The sequence below is a fragment of the Neovison vison genome, chromosome 2 (assembly GCF_020171115.1).
Source record: "Neovison vison isolate M4711 chromosome 2, ASM_NN_V1, whole genome shotgun sequence".
Lineage (NCBI taxonomy): Eukaryota > Metazoa > Chordata > Mammalia > Carnivora > Mustelidae > Neogale > Neogale vison.
Genome location: NC_058092.1, coordinates 65,064,334 through 65,080,876, shown reverse-complemented (window position 1 = coordinate 65,080,876; position 16,543 = coordinate 65,064,334). Strand labels below are relative to the sequence as shown.

At 37.2% G+C, this 16,543-nt stretch overlaps 1 protein-coding gene across 2 annotated transcripts in view; it reads right to left on the bottom strand.

Moving 5' to 3' along the window:
- The window catches only part of AK5 (adenylate kinase 5), a 239,569-nt gene that overhangs the window by 180,586 nt on the left and 42,440 nt on the right, over positions 1 to 16,543 (bottom strand). For both annotated transcript variants that reach the window (XM_044238491.1, XM_044238492.1), the window contains exon 6: positions 4,307 to 4,498. In XM_044238491.1, coding sequence (XP_044094426.1) covers positions 4,307 to 4,498 — 192 coding nt within the window. The remainder of the gene's footprint in view (positions 1 to 4,306; positions 4,499 to 16,543) is intronic.

The following is a 16,543-nucleotide window of genomic DNA, read 5'->3' as shown; positions in this document are numbered from 1 at the left end:
GCTAAAAATATGTCTTTCAAACAGTGGTAATGATTATTATTTATATTAAGTAGCATTTATTCAATGCACACAAGTGTGTAACAATTTCCCTGGTGAATGCCATGGTTTTCTGCCTGGATCAAGAGCACAGTGCATTTTGGAAAATAAAAATATAAGCATTATAGCTTACCCTATTATTTTTCAATCATTTTAGAAGGCCCTTCAATGAACAAAACTGTGTATATTTCTTTAATAGTTCATCAAACTTACTTAAGCTTGACTTGTCTTTTTTTTTTTTTTTAAAGATTTTATTTATTTATTTGACAGAGAGAGACAGTAAGAGAGGGAACACAAGTAGGGGGAGTGGGAGAGGAAGAAGCAGGCATCCCACAGAGCAGAGAGCCTGATGCGGGGCTCCATCCCAGGACCCTGGAATCACGACCTGAGCCAAAGGCAGATGCTTAATGCTGAGTCGCCCAGGTACCCAAGTTGCTACCCAAGTTACCATTAGTGGTAATTAATGCTATGTCTTCAGTAAGTTTCATCCAACTCAGTGAGGATGACTAAACCAGTTTCTTTAACTTTGAAAATAAAGATAAAAAATTACCATATATATAATTATTGAGACTTTTGAAAAACCCATAGAAGGGAAATTATGTTTTAAGAACTCTATAGTTTCATCAAGCCCCAGTGCTTAAAAATGTCATGAAACAGAGCTTACCCAGTAAGACTAAATAAGCAGCTTTCTTGCTCCCGGTAATCCTCAAACAAACTTCTAAACAAAACTCTTCACAAACTTGGAGAACTCATAGCACCTAACTTAATTAAGAGCACAGAGCTGTAAAAGATATGATGAGAAATTACATCTGACCCTAGAGTAAGTTAAAAAACACCATATAAAGTTGTCTGAGAAGATTCTGTGATGTCCCTACTATCTAGCCTTGTGATTTCATAGCATTAGTTCTTGCACAGATGGTTGTATATGGGTAAGTATAATAAAAGAATAAAAATGAAAAGGTCCAAGTGATGGGAACCATGTCAATAAGATACAGTATTCAGATAACAAGGTATTTTCCTGACTATTTTGATTAGGTTTTCTCTTCAGTCGCACTGGGTTTGTTCTTGAGTCAAATCTGCCAATAGGTAGAGTCAATGATGAAGAAAAAAAGAAGGAAAAAAAATGACTTGATGTTTCGTACAATCTAATCGCACTATTCAGACACGGCCATTACATGGCTTGATTAGACAGACAATACAGAAGTTAAAAAAACACTGGGACAATTTAAAAACTGGAAACAGATACTTTCAAAGAAAAAAATGAAAAAATGAATTCGGCATGAAGCTTTTAAAATCTGATTCTGCATTTTGGGTTTCCTCAATAATCTATTTATGGGAGAAAAGGCAACAAAGGGCCCTCAAAGAGCACAGAATTGTTAGTGGTAATTGTAGGTTCCAAAAGATGGGAGAAGGGTGAAGGGAAGAGAGAGGAAGAAACACAAGAATTTACGAAACAATATCAATCACTTAAATTGCCCTTACGTTTCAGGCACTGTTCTAAACAACTGATATCAATTCACTCTTTATAATTACACTGAGGCAGGATGAATGTTTATACCCATTTCACAGGTCAGGCAGCTGAGATGGTAAGTAATCTGCAGGGGGTCACGCAGGGGGTCACGCAGTCGGTAGGTGGCACAGCTGGAATCAGCCAGGCAGTGGGGCTGCACGGTGTACCCTCAACATGACCTCTGCATTGCCAGTCTCTTCCGTGGTACACACATTCTTTCATTTCACCCATACAACATTATGTGGTAGGTAACGTCATCTCCAATTTATAGTCAGAGACCAAGTTCTAGAACATCATGAATTTATTAAATGGCACTGGAGCAAGAGATTTCAAGTGAGAGTTTCAGATTCCAAAGCACTTGGGAAGAGAAGCACCGAGATAAAGAGGAATGTGGTCTCTGTGGTCTTTAAGGACCTCAAACCAGCATGAATGATTAATCTTACTTGTGGGTGGGAAGAGTCTGTTCCCCTCAATTCCTAACACGGTGCATGACATATGTGAAGATGCCTTATACATTCTCCTTTGCAACAGTTATCACATTGAATAACTCATTGTTTACTATCTCTTTCCCCACAGACTGTAAGCTTTGTTCATTTACTGGGAACACATTATGTACAAGGCAGGTACTGTTCTAGGAATTTGTAATCTGTAACAGAATAAAATAAAGGTCCTTACCTCTTGCTTATTTAGCTTTGCATCCCTAGCACCTGGCACCCAGTGATTTTCAATAAATATTTACTAAATGAATCAATGAATCAATGAAGATGGGCAGGTAGAAGCAACAGAAAAAAACTACAGAGAAAAGGAAATATTTGGGTTTGATCTATTAACGCCCATTTTTTAAATTAAAATGTTAATAGGTTTGTGATGAATAAGGATGATTTTTTTTTTTATTATTTAACTCATCCTTAAGGCAGAAATATTACCAAATATATTTTAATTCCAAAACCGAACAATGATCTGTGTTCTGAAGGATGTGTGATTCAGGATGCAGTACTTGCTCCTTTGACGGACGGAAATTTTCTAATCCTATTCCCTGGAGCCTAGCCTGTGTTTGCATTCACCACTTTTCAAAAGGTGACTTTCCAAGGCAAGTCTCCCAATAATTAGAGGCGTTTAACCTAAAGCTTATTTGGTTTCAGCAGTGAGGTTACAGGCTGTCATCCACATTGTTATTGACTTCCTCAATTACTGGCAATGGCATTTCACCTCCATGCAAAATATTAGTAAATTAACAATCCCCACTCTGCATTCATTTGGGAAATCTGCTCTGCTTGTGATGACGAACGTGACAGGCAGGGAGTAATCAGAGACGCTCTGGTAATACCTTTAAGCCTTGCAAACATCAATTAAAACTCTGGCTCTGCATTTTGCAGTTGGGGGTTTGGTCTGCAGGGTAAATTTCTTTTCTCATAACACAATGCAGAAGTCAGCACTGGTAATTTGCTAGAGAAACAGGGAACAAACCCAACAAAAATAACCAGAGAAACATTCACCCTGATTTTCTTGAATCTTTCCTATTTTCAATGTCTCTTTTAGACCATAAAATGAACTCTGGCACTGTGAACAAATTTCAGATCAGATTTACAATTCTCTGACATGACAACTTTGACTCAGAGAGCACATTCGAATAAATATTTCTTTAGAGTGCTAAAAAGGCTGCAAAGAGATTATTATTCAAGTGTCCTGACTGTCTCAGATCTAAGGGCATCTTAGTCTACTGAAGAGATTTTTTACCCTGTAATTGCTAGGTCAAAGGGGCCCTGCGGATGAGCTTCAGTAGAGCTCTTTAAAATTTGTTAAAAAAAAAATTTACATGCATTTTATTAAGAAAGGCATGCATTATTTTCATCAGATTGTTTACTGGGCATTGTAACCTCACCAGACAAGAATCTTTGGTCTGGTGAGAAAAACCCAAGGGCTGGGGGAGGGATGTGCTGAGCTCTGCTGTCATCCAGTTATCATTGGAGCTGCTCTGATGTTAGCTGTTCTCCCATAAAAAGTTTTCTTCAGATGACCAATACCTTTGTCTCCTCTGTTTTAATACTTGAATTTCTGATGTGATGGGATTATAATTTAGCTGCCTCTTCACCTCTAACTTCCTGTATTCTCAGAACTGTATTAAGTAATGATTCAGTCCCATCTTTTATTGGTACATTGAGTATCATTAACCACAAAACAAACTAATTATGAAAACATTAATATCAGCATTGGGTTAGTAGAGCAGAATGATTAATGCCTTCATTTTCAGACAGTATTACTGCTTTAAGCAAGTCAGACACTTAGGAAATTTTTTTGTGCTATTAGGATCTCATTTCCTTATATGGTACCCTGTGATAAAACCTAACTTACAAATGCAAATCTAATAGAACACTATGTCAACTATGTGTTTTTTAGTCTATCAACTTTACTTGGTTTCCACAGACAGAAGAGTTGAGAAATTGGGCAAGTACTACTTAAAATGATCCAAATAATTATTTAAAAATGCTTTTTATCTTTGGGGGCTATAGAATTCTAGCCAAGATTAAAATTTATCATTTTTTATAAAATTAAACTAAAGTGAAAGTATTTTCATTATAATGACTTAATCAAGGCAAAGCAGGTAAAAATTACTGATTTTTTTCCCCCCGTTGGATCTAAAACCCAAGAAAAGCCACTTTTTTTTTTTTAAAGTAAAGATGATTTCTAAACGAGAACAGGTGAATTCGAAATCTGAAAGATTGTTCTTACACCAGACATGTAAAAGTGTAGCTAACTTACTGTCATGATGAGCCCCTTTTCCTGGAAGTATTTGACCAACGGAGCAGCGTTCTGCTTGAAGTTCATTAGTCTCCTTTGGGTAGCTTTCAGATTGTCATCAGGCCGCCCCTGTTGCTCTGCGCGCTTCAGTAATCTTTCTTTGAGCCTCTGATTAGCACAAGCCAAGAACACCACCAAGTCGGGAGTACAGATCTGTGAAGAGCATCAAACAAGTAGACAAGCATTTAACACACCAACCAATGCAAGTGTGGGCAGTGGCATTCTTCTCGTTTAATTCTGTTGAGGGTGCCACATCTTTGGCCCTCTATGTCTTTGCCAATATATTTTTAGGGCTACTGCTCTATACAAGAATAAGAGGAGCCACTGCTCTTATAAAGGCATACTTTGAAGTCCTTGAAGGAAATGGAAAGTGCTACTCCAGTGAATCCATAAAGGATTAGAAAGTGAAAGTGAAACAGGCTTATTGCTTGTATGGAGAAAGTTATGGACAGAAGATCAAACCAGCTACAACACTCTCTTAAGCCAAAGCCATAAACCCAATCAAGAGCAAGGCCCTAACCAACTCTCTTCCATTCTATGAAGGCTGAGAGATGAGGAAGCAGTGGAAGGAAAGTCTGAAGCTAGCAGAGGTGGGTTCAAGGGGTTTAAGGAAAGAAGCCTTCTTTGTAACTTAGATGTGCAAGGTGAAGACCCAAGTGCCGAGGGAGAAGCTGCAGCAAGTTATCCAGCAAATTATTTAGCTAAGACAATTAATGCAGGGAGCTTACACGAAACAACAGATTTTCAGTACAGATGAAATAGTCTTATCCTGGAAGAGAATGCCATCTAGGTCTTTCTCAGGTGCAGAGAAGACAATGCCTGGCTTCAAAGCGTCAAAGGACAGGCTGACTCCGTTGTTTGGAGCTAATGTACATGGTGACTTTAAGAAGCCCGTCTCATTGACCATACTGAAAATTCCAGGGCCCTGAAGAATTATGCTAAATCTGCTCTGCTTATGCTCTAAAAATGGAACAACAAAGCCTGGTTGGTGGCACATCATTTCAAAACATTGTTTACTGAGTAGCTTAAGCCTACTGTTGAGACCTATTGCTCAGAAAAAAGATGTCTTTCAAAGTATTATTGCTCACTAACAATGCACCTGATTACCTAAGAGCTCTGATGGAAATGTACAGTGATAGTAACGCTGCTTTCATTGCCTATTAACACAACATTGATCCTGCAGCCCATGGGCCACATAGGAATTTCAACTTTCACGTCTTATTAGTTAAGAAATAAATTTTGCAAGGCGATAGCTGCCATAGGTGGTGATTCTTATGATGGATCTGGGCAAAGTCAATTGGTGCTGTGAAGACTGTAGAAATGACAGAGGATTTAGACTGTTAGAGGGGTGCCTCGGGTTGTGATCTCGGGGTCCTGGAATCAGGCCCCACATGAGGCTCTTTGCTCGGTGGGGAGTCTGCTTCCCTCTCTCCCTCTGCCTGCCTCTCTGCCTGGTTGTGTTCTCTCTGTGTCAAAAAATTTTTAAAAATTCTCTAGACTGTAACATCAACTTAGTTGGTAAAGCAGTGGCAGGGTTTGAGAAGATCGACTCCAATTCGGAAAGATGTTCTACTGTGGGTAATGTGCTATCAAACAACAACTCCACCAGGAGTGGATTCCATTGCAAGAAACCACTTGTTTTGCTCATCCATAGGAATCAACTCCTTAAAGTCTGATCATGAGGTGCAGAAATGCAGTCACATATTCAGGCTCAGCTTCTAATTCTAGTTCTCTTGCTATTTCCACCACATCTGCAGCTACTTCCTCCATGGAAGTTTTGAACCCCTCAAAGTCACCCATGAGGGTTGGAATCTACTCCTGAACTCCTGTTAATGTTGATATTTTGACATCTTCCCACAAATCACAAATGTTCTTAATAGCATCTAGAATGGCGAATCCTTCCCAAAAAGTTTTCAACTGATTTTGCCCAGATCCATCAGAGGAGACCAAGGTGGGGTTCGATCCCAGGACCCCAGGATGATGACCTGAGCTAAGGGCAGTCACTTAACTGACTAAGACACCCAGGAGCCCTGCAATAAAGTATTTTAAAATTAAGATTTTGGGGGCATAATGTCATTGCACACTTAATAGACTATAGTATATAGTGTAGACATAACTTTCACATGTGCCAGGAAACCAAAATTTTTACCTGATTTGCTTTATTGTGGTATCTGCTTTATAGAAATGGTCTGGTCCTGAACCCACAGTATCTCTAAAGTATGCCTGTAGCTCATATAAATGGCATTCCCAACCTGCAGTGGCCTCTGTATTTCTGGAAAATACTTCTTGCCTATGTTCAAACGAGTACTCAGGTTAAATGAAGGACAGTATAGGCAAAAATCTGCCAGAGTTACAGGTGACCAGATTTTAGAGGGGACATGATGACTGAACTATAGATATTCTCTACAGTAAATTAGTACTGCTTCTATTATTACTTTTTGCTGTTCTTTTAAAAGTAACACTTGTATGGGCACCTGGCTGGCTCAGTTGGTTAAGCATTTGATTCTTGATTTCAGCTCAGGTCATAATTTCAGAGTCCTGAGAGTGAGCCCTGAATGGGGTTCTGGGATCAGTGCAGAGTCTGCTCTAGATTCTCTTTCTCCCTCCCTCTGCCCTTCCTTGCCCCGCCCCAATAAATGAATAAACAAATAAATATGAATCTAAAGTATCCACTGTGTGCCACGCCATCAATCTAAAGTGCTAAGTTATTTTTGTATGATATTGCTAAACTTTGCAATATCCTGTAAGGTACGTATTATCTCCAGTTTACGCATGAACACACCTGGCTCTGAGAAATGAGGTGTTTGAGGTCATATGGTCAGAAAAGTCAAAGCTGGTATCAGTCTTGTCTAAGGCCTGTGTTCCTATCACAATTACAAAGAACGAATTAATCCAAAAGCTTTCACAAATTTTTTGAAAAGACCAAGGGATAATTTGAAAAGAACCTATGAAATAAACAGTTCTCATTTAACTCAATTAGAAATAGTATTGCATTTAAAAGACTGCATGGCCATAGAAAGTGAATGTGGCTTCTTAATGAAGATGGGACAAGACAAAAAGGTAGTTTTGTATGGCAGTTTAAAGAAATGATTCAAAAAATAATAAAGAAATGATTCCAATATTTTTTGCATCCTTACATTAGTAAATTATTTGAGCATATACTCCAATAAATACATACTTTTTAAAAAAGATTTTATTTACTTGTTTGACAAACAGAGATCACAAGTAGGCAGAGAGGCAGAGGGAGAGAGGAGGAAGCAAGCTCCCTGCTGAGCACAGAGCCTGATGAGGGGCTCGCTCCCAGGACCACGAGATCATGACTTGAGCCAAAGGCAGAAGCTTAACCCACTGAGCCATCCAGGTGCTCCAAATACATATTTATTAATTAATTTAGAAAACATGCACATAGCACCATACTAATATAGGATGCTTGCTGTAAAACATACACAAAATGCAATTTTAAAAAGAAGAGATACAATAATTGCAATTTTAACAATTTTAACATTTTCTTCCCACACTTTCCCATACTCTAGAGACCACTGATTGGAAAATGGACCCTGGAGGCTAGGAACACACATTCCAGTTTTTGCCCTAGGACTTGCCAGCTGAGTGACAGGAATATTGCCTTAATTTTGTAAAGCCTCTATGTCTTCATCTGTTAATAAAGATATACAGACCTGCCTCCTTGAGTTACTATAAAGATTAAATAAGATCATGTATGTGAAGCTCACAGCACAGATTTGATCCACAGTAAGTGCTCAAAATTTGACCCATGTTTATTATTTCTTGGTTTTCATGATTCTAAGTTGTCCTGGTCGTTCTTTAACTTTTTCTTATTTATTTGTTTATTCTCTTGGCTCACCTTTTTTTCCTCCTTCAGCCCACAAGTGGAAGCCTTTCTTGAGGCTTAGATCATGTTACTGTTTTTAGGTCTTGTCTCCAGATTCTCATTCTCTTCTCATTCTTTTTAACCTCTTCTAGTTTCAACAACTGCCTTTAGTTGATGGATCCTAAATCTACATTTTCAGCACTGACTTTCAACAAAATCTAAGTCTTGTATTTTCAAATGCTTAATAATACGACTCTACCTGTAAGTCTTCATGTCATCTGTGACTTAGCAAAGCCATAATCAGTCTCAACACCTTTTTCCCTAAACGAAATTCCTATCTTGCTTATGTATTAATTTTTCTACTTTTATGGTATTTTATGGTAGCAACACTATTTTCCTAAATCTCTCAGCTAGAAGAGAACATTCACTCATCAAATCTTTCATCTTTCTGAGCTATCAGCATTGTCTATGGATTTTGTCTTTGAAATGCCACTCAGACTCCTCTCCACCCCAGTTCCTACTGCCACTGAGCCATACATTAGCATTAGTGAGTAAGAGCATGAGTTTTAGAATCAGATCATCTTGAATTTGAATCTAGAATCTGCCATCTATTAATTTTTGGTCTTTGAACAAATGGTTCATTTTTTCCGAGCCTCAGTTTTCTCAAAATAAGAGGAAAAGCTCTCCCTAAATGTCCATCAACAGATGAATGGATGAAGAAGATGTGTTTTATACACACACACACACACACACACACACACACACACACAGAGGAATATTATGCAGCCATCAAAAAGAATGAAATCTTGCCATTTGCAATGACGTGGATGGAATGAGAGGGTATGATGCTGAGTGAAATAAGTCAGTCAGAGAAAGACAATTATATAATCTCACTGATATGAGGAATTTGAGAAACAAGACAGAGGATCATAGGGGAAGGGAAGGAAAAATGAAAGAAGATGGAAACAGAGAGGTACAAACCATGAGAGACTCAATCTCAGGTAACAAACAGGGTTGCTAGAGGGGACGAGGGTGGAAGGGACAGGGTAGCTGGGTGATGGACACTGGGGAGGGTATGTGCTATGGTGAGTGCTGTGAATTGTGTAAGACTGATGAATCACAGACTTGTACCTCTGAAACAAATAATACATTACATGTTAATAATAGAAAAAAAAAAGAGGAAAAGCTCTCCATTTTTGTAGTCTAGTATTTCCTACTTAAAACCAAAAACAAAGTTTCTAAATAGCTTTTGAAAAGCTTTTTCAAAAAAAATAGCTCTTTTTTCCAAAAAGCTGAAAAGCTTAATACTTTAGAAAATCACTTTGTAATTTTTGTGTGATATATAATAAGGGTATTATTTGAAGTTAAAACCTTTATTTTATCAAATATTATATTGTAAAATTTATGTCTAATAAAATTCTTGGCAATATTTAGCCTTCCACAATATAACAAATTACATCCTTCAAAATTTGTTTAAAACAAATTATATAATGGGGGCGCCTGGGTGGCTCAATCATTTAAGCATCCAACTTGACTTCAATTCAGGTCATGAAATCAAGGTTGTGAGATCGAGCCCCATGTCAGGCTCTGTGCTGGGTGTGGGGACTGCTTGAGATTTTTTTTCTCTCTCTCTCCCCTGCCCTACGTCCCCCTGCCCCCAGCCCCTGCTCACTCTCTCCCTAAATAAATACATAATATTAGGAAGAAAACAATTTCTGACAAATAAAATATTATATTACTCTTGGTTTAGTTACAGTGTATATCAAAATATGGGGGGAAAACCCTGAATTACTAGGTATTAAATGCAGATAAAAACTTTTTGACTTTTGAAATTCTTCCATTGGGCATTTAAACAAATGAAATGGTTTACTTTAATACATTTTGTGTTTTGCTTCAGGCTACAACATAAGTGCTTCTCCTTACATAACACAATGAAGTAATGGATAGACATGTATATCATCATGACTATATTTTGGTTTTTACTGTTGGCTTTTGAAATCTTGGTTGGAGAAATTTATATAAGACTGAAATTTGCATAAGACTTTTCAGACTTTGAATAAGATTGCATTTTTTAAATTAAAAGGCTTTTTTTAAAAAGCAGCTTTATGGGGCACCTAGGTGGCTCAGTGGGTTAAGCCTCTGCCTTTGGCTTGGTCATGATCTTGGGGTCCTGGGATCAAGTCCCACATCAGGCTCTCTGCACAGCAGGCAGCCTGCTTCCTGCCCCCGCCCCCCGCCCCCCGCCCACCACCCGCCTGCCTCTCTGCCTACTTGTGATCTCTGTCAAAAAAAAAAAAAAATCTTTTTTTAAAAAAGCAGCTTTAAGTTTACAGAAAACTTATGTGGAGTATCTAAGAGTTTTGATCAATGAAATGCAACTTCAGGTTTGAGAAAGATAACTTTGAAGTGAATCTGGATTTACTTGCAATTAACTTGCTATCTTTCTTTGGTATAAATGACACAAGATATAATTAGAAATAGAAAAAAAAAACAATTAAAATATAGAACTAGTGAGGACTGTGGCAGCTGGGGCTAACAGGCTGACAGCTCAGCAGAGCGCCCACAGCCATTGGTGTGCTCATCTGAGTCCTAGTAACCCCCACACATGCCCAGTCCTTAGGGCCTCATCTTCTCCAACTGTACTTCATTTTAAAGGAAAAAAATATTTGAATCATTTATGTTTTTTCCCCCAAAATAAAGTGGATACCACTGCATTCCAGAAGATGTGAAGCCCCTAGAAAATTCACTGGTGATGTGTTGAGAAGTATCACAGAGCAAAGTGGACCCTTGACATCCCTTTTCTTACCCTAGGTTCTCAAAATACCTTTGTTGATTCAATGAACGAGTGAATATATATATAAACAAGAAGAAAATTTGAGATATCACTTTTGTCTGCAAGGAAGTAAGCTTCTCAACTGCTGATGTTATTTCTCTTAATCAATCAACTAAATCTTTTTTTTCCTGTCATTACACAGACATGCCAATCTTCCTCTGTCCATCGACTTAAAGTCTCTTACCTGAATGATTACTCCGTTGAAATGAACCTGTAACTGCCTTTGATAAGCAAAGACATACTCACTGTGTCAGACTGCCAAGTGAGCTTGTTTTAATACTCCCCGTTCCTAACTGTTAGGACTTTTGACTGGCCTATTCTTTATGAAGGTGTGTCAGAAGGCCTACATTTCATAATTCAAATGACACTGTCAGAAATCGGGAAGCAAAGTACTAGAGAGAGAGAGAGAGAGAGAGAGAGAGGAGAAAAAATTGGAACAAAAACTGAAATCACAGAAACTAAAGACTGAAAAAAACTTGAGAAGTTATCTGACCCAAATTAATATCAACCCTGTAATTATCTCCACAGTCTCTTGACAAGTGATTTTTAAAGTTGAACATTTGAACTTGAATGCATTTCTTGGGATGGGTACTTACTACTTACAAGACAGCCCCTTTTGTTATTGGAAGACTCTAATAACTAGGAAGTTCTTTCTAATATTGGGCTTAAATTTGCTTCCCTATTCTGCCCACAGTGAAAATGTAAAATGAATTATTTCTTTCATCCATTAAGCATTTACTGAACACACACCATTTTCACAGAAGCTAGGTTAGATCATAAAAGGGAAAAAAAGGATAGATAATTAGACTTCACTGTCATTTAACATGGAAATAATTTCTGGGCAGAACTTTAAACAGACTACAAGGCTGGGTGACAAAAAAACTAGAATATGGTCCCACCCAGGAGAAGAAGCTCTAGAAACTACTACTGCTGCCCCCTCTTGGTTGGACTCCACAGGGCTACACCATCAGAGTGTGTGTGAACCAGCCTCCCAGGACTAAATCCGTTTAGAATCACCCCCAAATTCCCATTATATTAGGTGATTAAATGTATTTAACAGCCAATTAGGCATATCTCCAAAGAGAACTAGTGAACTAAAAGAGCAGAATAAAATATCCAGAATGAAACAAGGGGGAGACAGGGGTAGGAAAAGTACATCAAACAGCAAAAGAGACAAATGAGAGAGAATGCTTAGAAAGTTCTAGAAGAAAAGAGAAAATGAAGAAGCAGTATTAAACAATATAACAGCTAAGAATTTTCTAAACTCACAAATGATTCCAAGTTTCAGATTCAAAAAGCAATATAAAAGCCAAGAAGAATAAACAGAAAACCTCAGATCTAAGCATATCATAGTAAAACTGTTACAAGTTTAGACAGACAAAAAGCCCAAAGCAAAGCAAAACAAAAAAATCTTTAAAGATGCCAGAAGAAAAGAAATGAAAGATTACCTTCAGAACAGCAACAATAAACAGCTGCATTTTCACAAAAGTGACAATGAAAGCCAAGAAACAATGAAACAGTATCTTTTTTTTTCAAAGAAATGCAAATTTTATTTTATTTTTAAAATGCTATCTTTAAAGTGGCCAATAGAAAATAACTGCCAACCTACTTTTCTGTTTGCAGTAATAAAATCTTTCAAAAATTAAGAGTAAATACAGATATTCTCAAACACAAACTGAGAGTATCTGTCCTCAGTAACTCTACACTAATGGAAACATTTAAAAGTATTGGGCGCCTGGGTAGCTCAGTGGGTTAAGCCGCTCCCTTCAACTCGGGTCATGATCTCAGGGTCCTGGGATCTAGTCCCGCATCGGGCTCTCTGCTCGGCGGGGAGCCTGCTTCCTCCTCTCTCTCTGCCTGCTTCTCTGCCTATTTGTGATCTCTCTCTCTCTGTCAAATAAATAAATAAATAATATTAAAAAAAAAAAAGTATTCTTTAGGTGGAAGAAAAATAAACCAAGATAGAAAACTGGCCCAGAGGAATGAATGAATAGCAATAAAATGGTAAATATGTGGGTAAAAAATAAATGAGTATTGACCATATAAAAGAACACTACAAGTATTTTGTGGTCTTTAAAAATAGAGATTAGTCATGAGGCAGGTACATGAAGTTCAACTGTTTTAAGAACTTGTTCAGGAAGTGGCAGGAATACTGAATTCTATGAGACATTAAGTTAATGATGCATGTTGTGATCCCTAGAACAGGAGTTAGCAAATTTTTTCTATAAATGGCCTGATAATGAATATTTTAGGCTTTTCAGGCCATATGGTCTTATAGCATGATAGCAGCCATAAACAGGAAAGCTGGCGGTGGGGACTGGGGAGACTTTAGAAGAGGGGGCAAGCCAAGGAGAAGGTGTAGTACCCAGTGAGTCACTGTGACCGAGGACTGGGTCCTCCATGCTGCTGGGTCTTCTGAGAGACACATGTGAGGAGCCTCTGTCCACTAGCCGCTGTCTCCTACTGCTCAAGAGCTGCCCCCAGGCATATTACCTTCCCCATACTTTCACACTGTGGATATATGAGTCCCAAGCAGAAGTCGAACGTCCTCGGGGAGTGGGCACGCATTACAGTGGTGTGAGGCTGACCACAGGAGCAAAGACCAAGTAAAAGGTGGGCTATAAAAGTACAAGCATCAGAGGTGCTTGATATAACTGTACAATTAAAATAGAAATATACAGAAAGGCTAAAGGTAAAAGGATGGAAAAAACACACTACGGAAACATTAACCATAGAAAGGTGGTAAAAATATACAAATATCAAACCTGATTTGATATTTGATGGGCAAAGGGGGAAAAAAACCATGAAAATAGGTAGGAGAGTGGATATTGCAAGTTCTCATCCCGAGAAAAACAATTTTTTAAACTATGTGTGGTGATGGATATTAACTGGACCTATTGTGATCATTTCGCATACACAGACATGGAATGATTGTGCTGTACACGTGAAATGAACTAATGATATGTCAATTACATCTCAGTTAAAAAATTAAAAAAAATAAATTCCTAATAACCCATTTTCTACCAAATTAATGGGCAAAATGTACCTAATAATCTATTTTCTATCAAAATGATGGGCAAAATGTACAAACATTTCTTAAAAGAAGATATACAAATAGCCAATAATTACCTAAAAAGGGGTTTAGCCTCACTAATCATCAGGGAAATGCAAATCAAAACCACAGAGACATATCACCTTACACCTGTGAGAATGGCTACTGTCAAAAAGACAAAAGATAGCAAGTATTGGCAAGATGTGGAGAAAAGGGAACCCTCGTGCCCTGGTGGTGGGAATGTAAACCGGTTACAGCCACTACAAAATACAGTATAGACAGTCCTCAAAAATGTTAAAAACAGACTACATCTTAATCCACAAATACCACTTCTATGTATATAGCGAAAGGAAACAAATATCCCAGGGAGATATCTGCCCTCCCATAATCATTGCAGCATTGTTCTCAATAGCCAAGATATGGAAAAAACCTAAATGTCAGCAGATGAATGGAAAGAGAAAATGTGGAATATATGTACAGTGGGATATTATTTAGTGTTAAAAAGGTAGGAAATCCTGCCATTGTAACAACGTGGATGAATCTGGAGGACATTATGTTAAGTGTAATAGGCAAGATACGGAAAGACACATACTGCATGATCTCACTTACATGCAGAATCTAAAATAGTCAGCCTCATGAAAGCAGAGTAAAATGGTGGTTGTCAGAGGCTGGGGAGAGAGGGAAATGAGGAGATGTTGGCCAAAGGATACAAGGTGTCAGTTATGCAAGATGAGTAAGTTCCACAGATCTAGAGAATAGCAATGTGCCTACAGTTAACAGTACCTATTATATACTTGAATCTTTGCTAAGTGGATAGATTTTAAGTGTTCTCACCACAAAAAAGAAAAACAAAGAAAATGGAAACTATGTGAGGTGGTAGATATGTTAGTTAGTTAGCTAGACTGTGGTGATCGTTTAGACTGTGGTGATCGTTTCACATATATCAAAACATCAAGTTGTACAATTTTTGTTTGTCAATTATACCTCAATAAAAGTGAAAAAAAAAAAAACAACCCTGAACAAGTGTCAAAGTATAGACTTTAAGGAGAGAAGTCTTACTGGAGCTGAAGGGTATCATTTCATTATAATAAACTGTTAATTATTCAGGAAGAAATAATAACCTCATTTTGCATGACCCAATAATACAGTCTCTCAGCACACAAAACTGAACTTAAATAGAATTAAAAGAAAGTCACAAATCCACAATCATAGTTGGAGATTTAAATATGTCTTTCCAAGTGACTGATAGAACCCATGACAAAAAGATCAGTAAGGGAAAGGAGATCTTAACATAATCAACTTTATAGATAGATACAGCCATGAAGTTGAATATAAAGTTTTTTAAAATACACACAGAAAATTTATAAAAGTTGACCATATTCTGAATCATGAAGGAAATTTAAATAAATGTCAAATGATTGAAACTCTCACTCAGATTACCATCAATGACTACAGTAGAAGTAAGCTCTGCATAAATGACAAAAATGGAAATTAAAAAGTTCTGTGTGTAGAAATTAAGCAATACACCTTAGCATAATCCTTGGTCAAAGAAACCACAGTGGAAGGAGAAAATATCTTTAATTAAATGATAATAAATTATGACATTTCAAAACTTATGGGATGTAGCTACATGCATAGTCATGGGAATATTTTATTGCCTTAAATGAACATGTTGAGGGAAAAAGACCTTGAAATTAGAGATCTAAGCATTCATCTCAAAATGGTAAAAAAAAAAAAAAAAGAGGCCTTTTTAGATTGACTCAAAAGCAGAAAGAAGGAAAAGATCAAGATAAGCAGGGGAAAAAATAGAAAATAAACAGTATAACTAAGGGCGTAGGTGAAACTAATCAACAAAAAGAGGGAAGGCAAAAATAAATATTGATAATAAGAAGGAGGGAATGAATTCTTAAATATCCTACAGAGAATAAGATGATAAAGGATATTAAGGACTTAATGAAAACAAGTTGGAAAATTTATATGAAATGAACAGATTTCTAGAAAAACACAACTTTCCTGCACTGATGGAAAAATAAACATAAAATTAGATACTAAATCCATATTCAAAACCATTGTACAAAGAAAACTCAAAACCCCGATGGCTTTACTAGTGAATTGTACCAGACACCAAGCTAACAGAAACCCTTCTACTAAATATAAAAGGATAGAATACTTCTCAATTCATTCTATTAGGCCAGCATAAGCTTGAATCCAAAGCCCGATTCATTAGGACATTAAAAAAAGAAAAATTACAGGGCAATCTCATATATGAATAGAGATGCAAAAATTCTAAGGAAAATATCAGCAAATGAATTCATCAAGATATAAAAAGATTATGTGTTTCATGACCAATATGGGTTTATTCCATGCATGAAAAATTAGTTTGCCTTTCAAAAATCAAGCACTGTAATTTATCAAACGAATGGAATAGAAGAGAAAAATCAAAAGATCATCTTAACAAATAAATAAAGGTGAGGAAAAATTTGG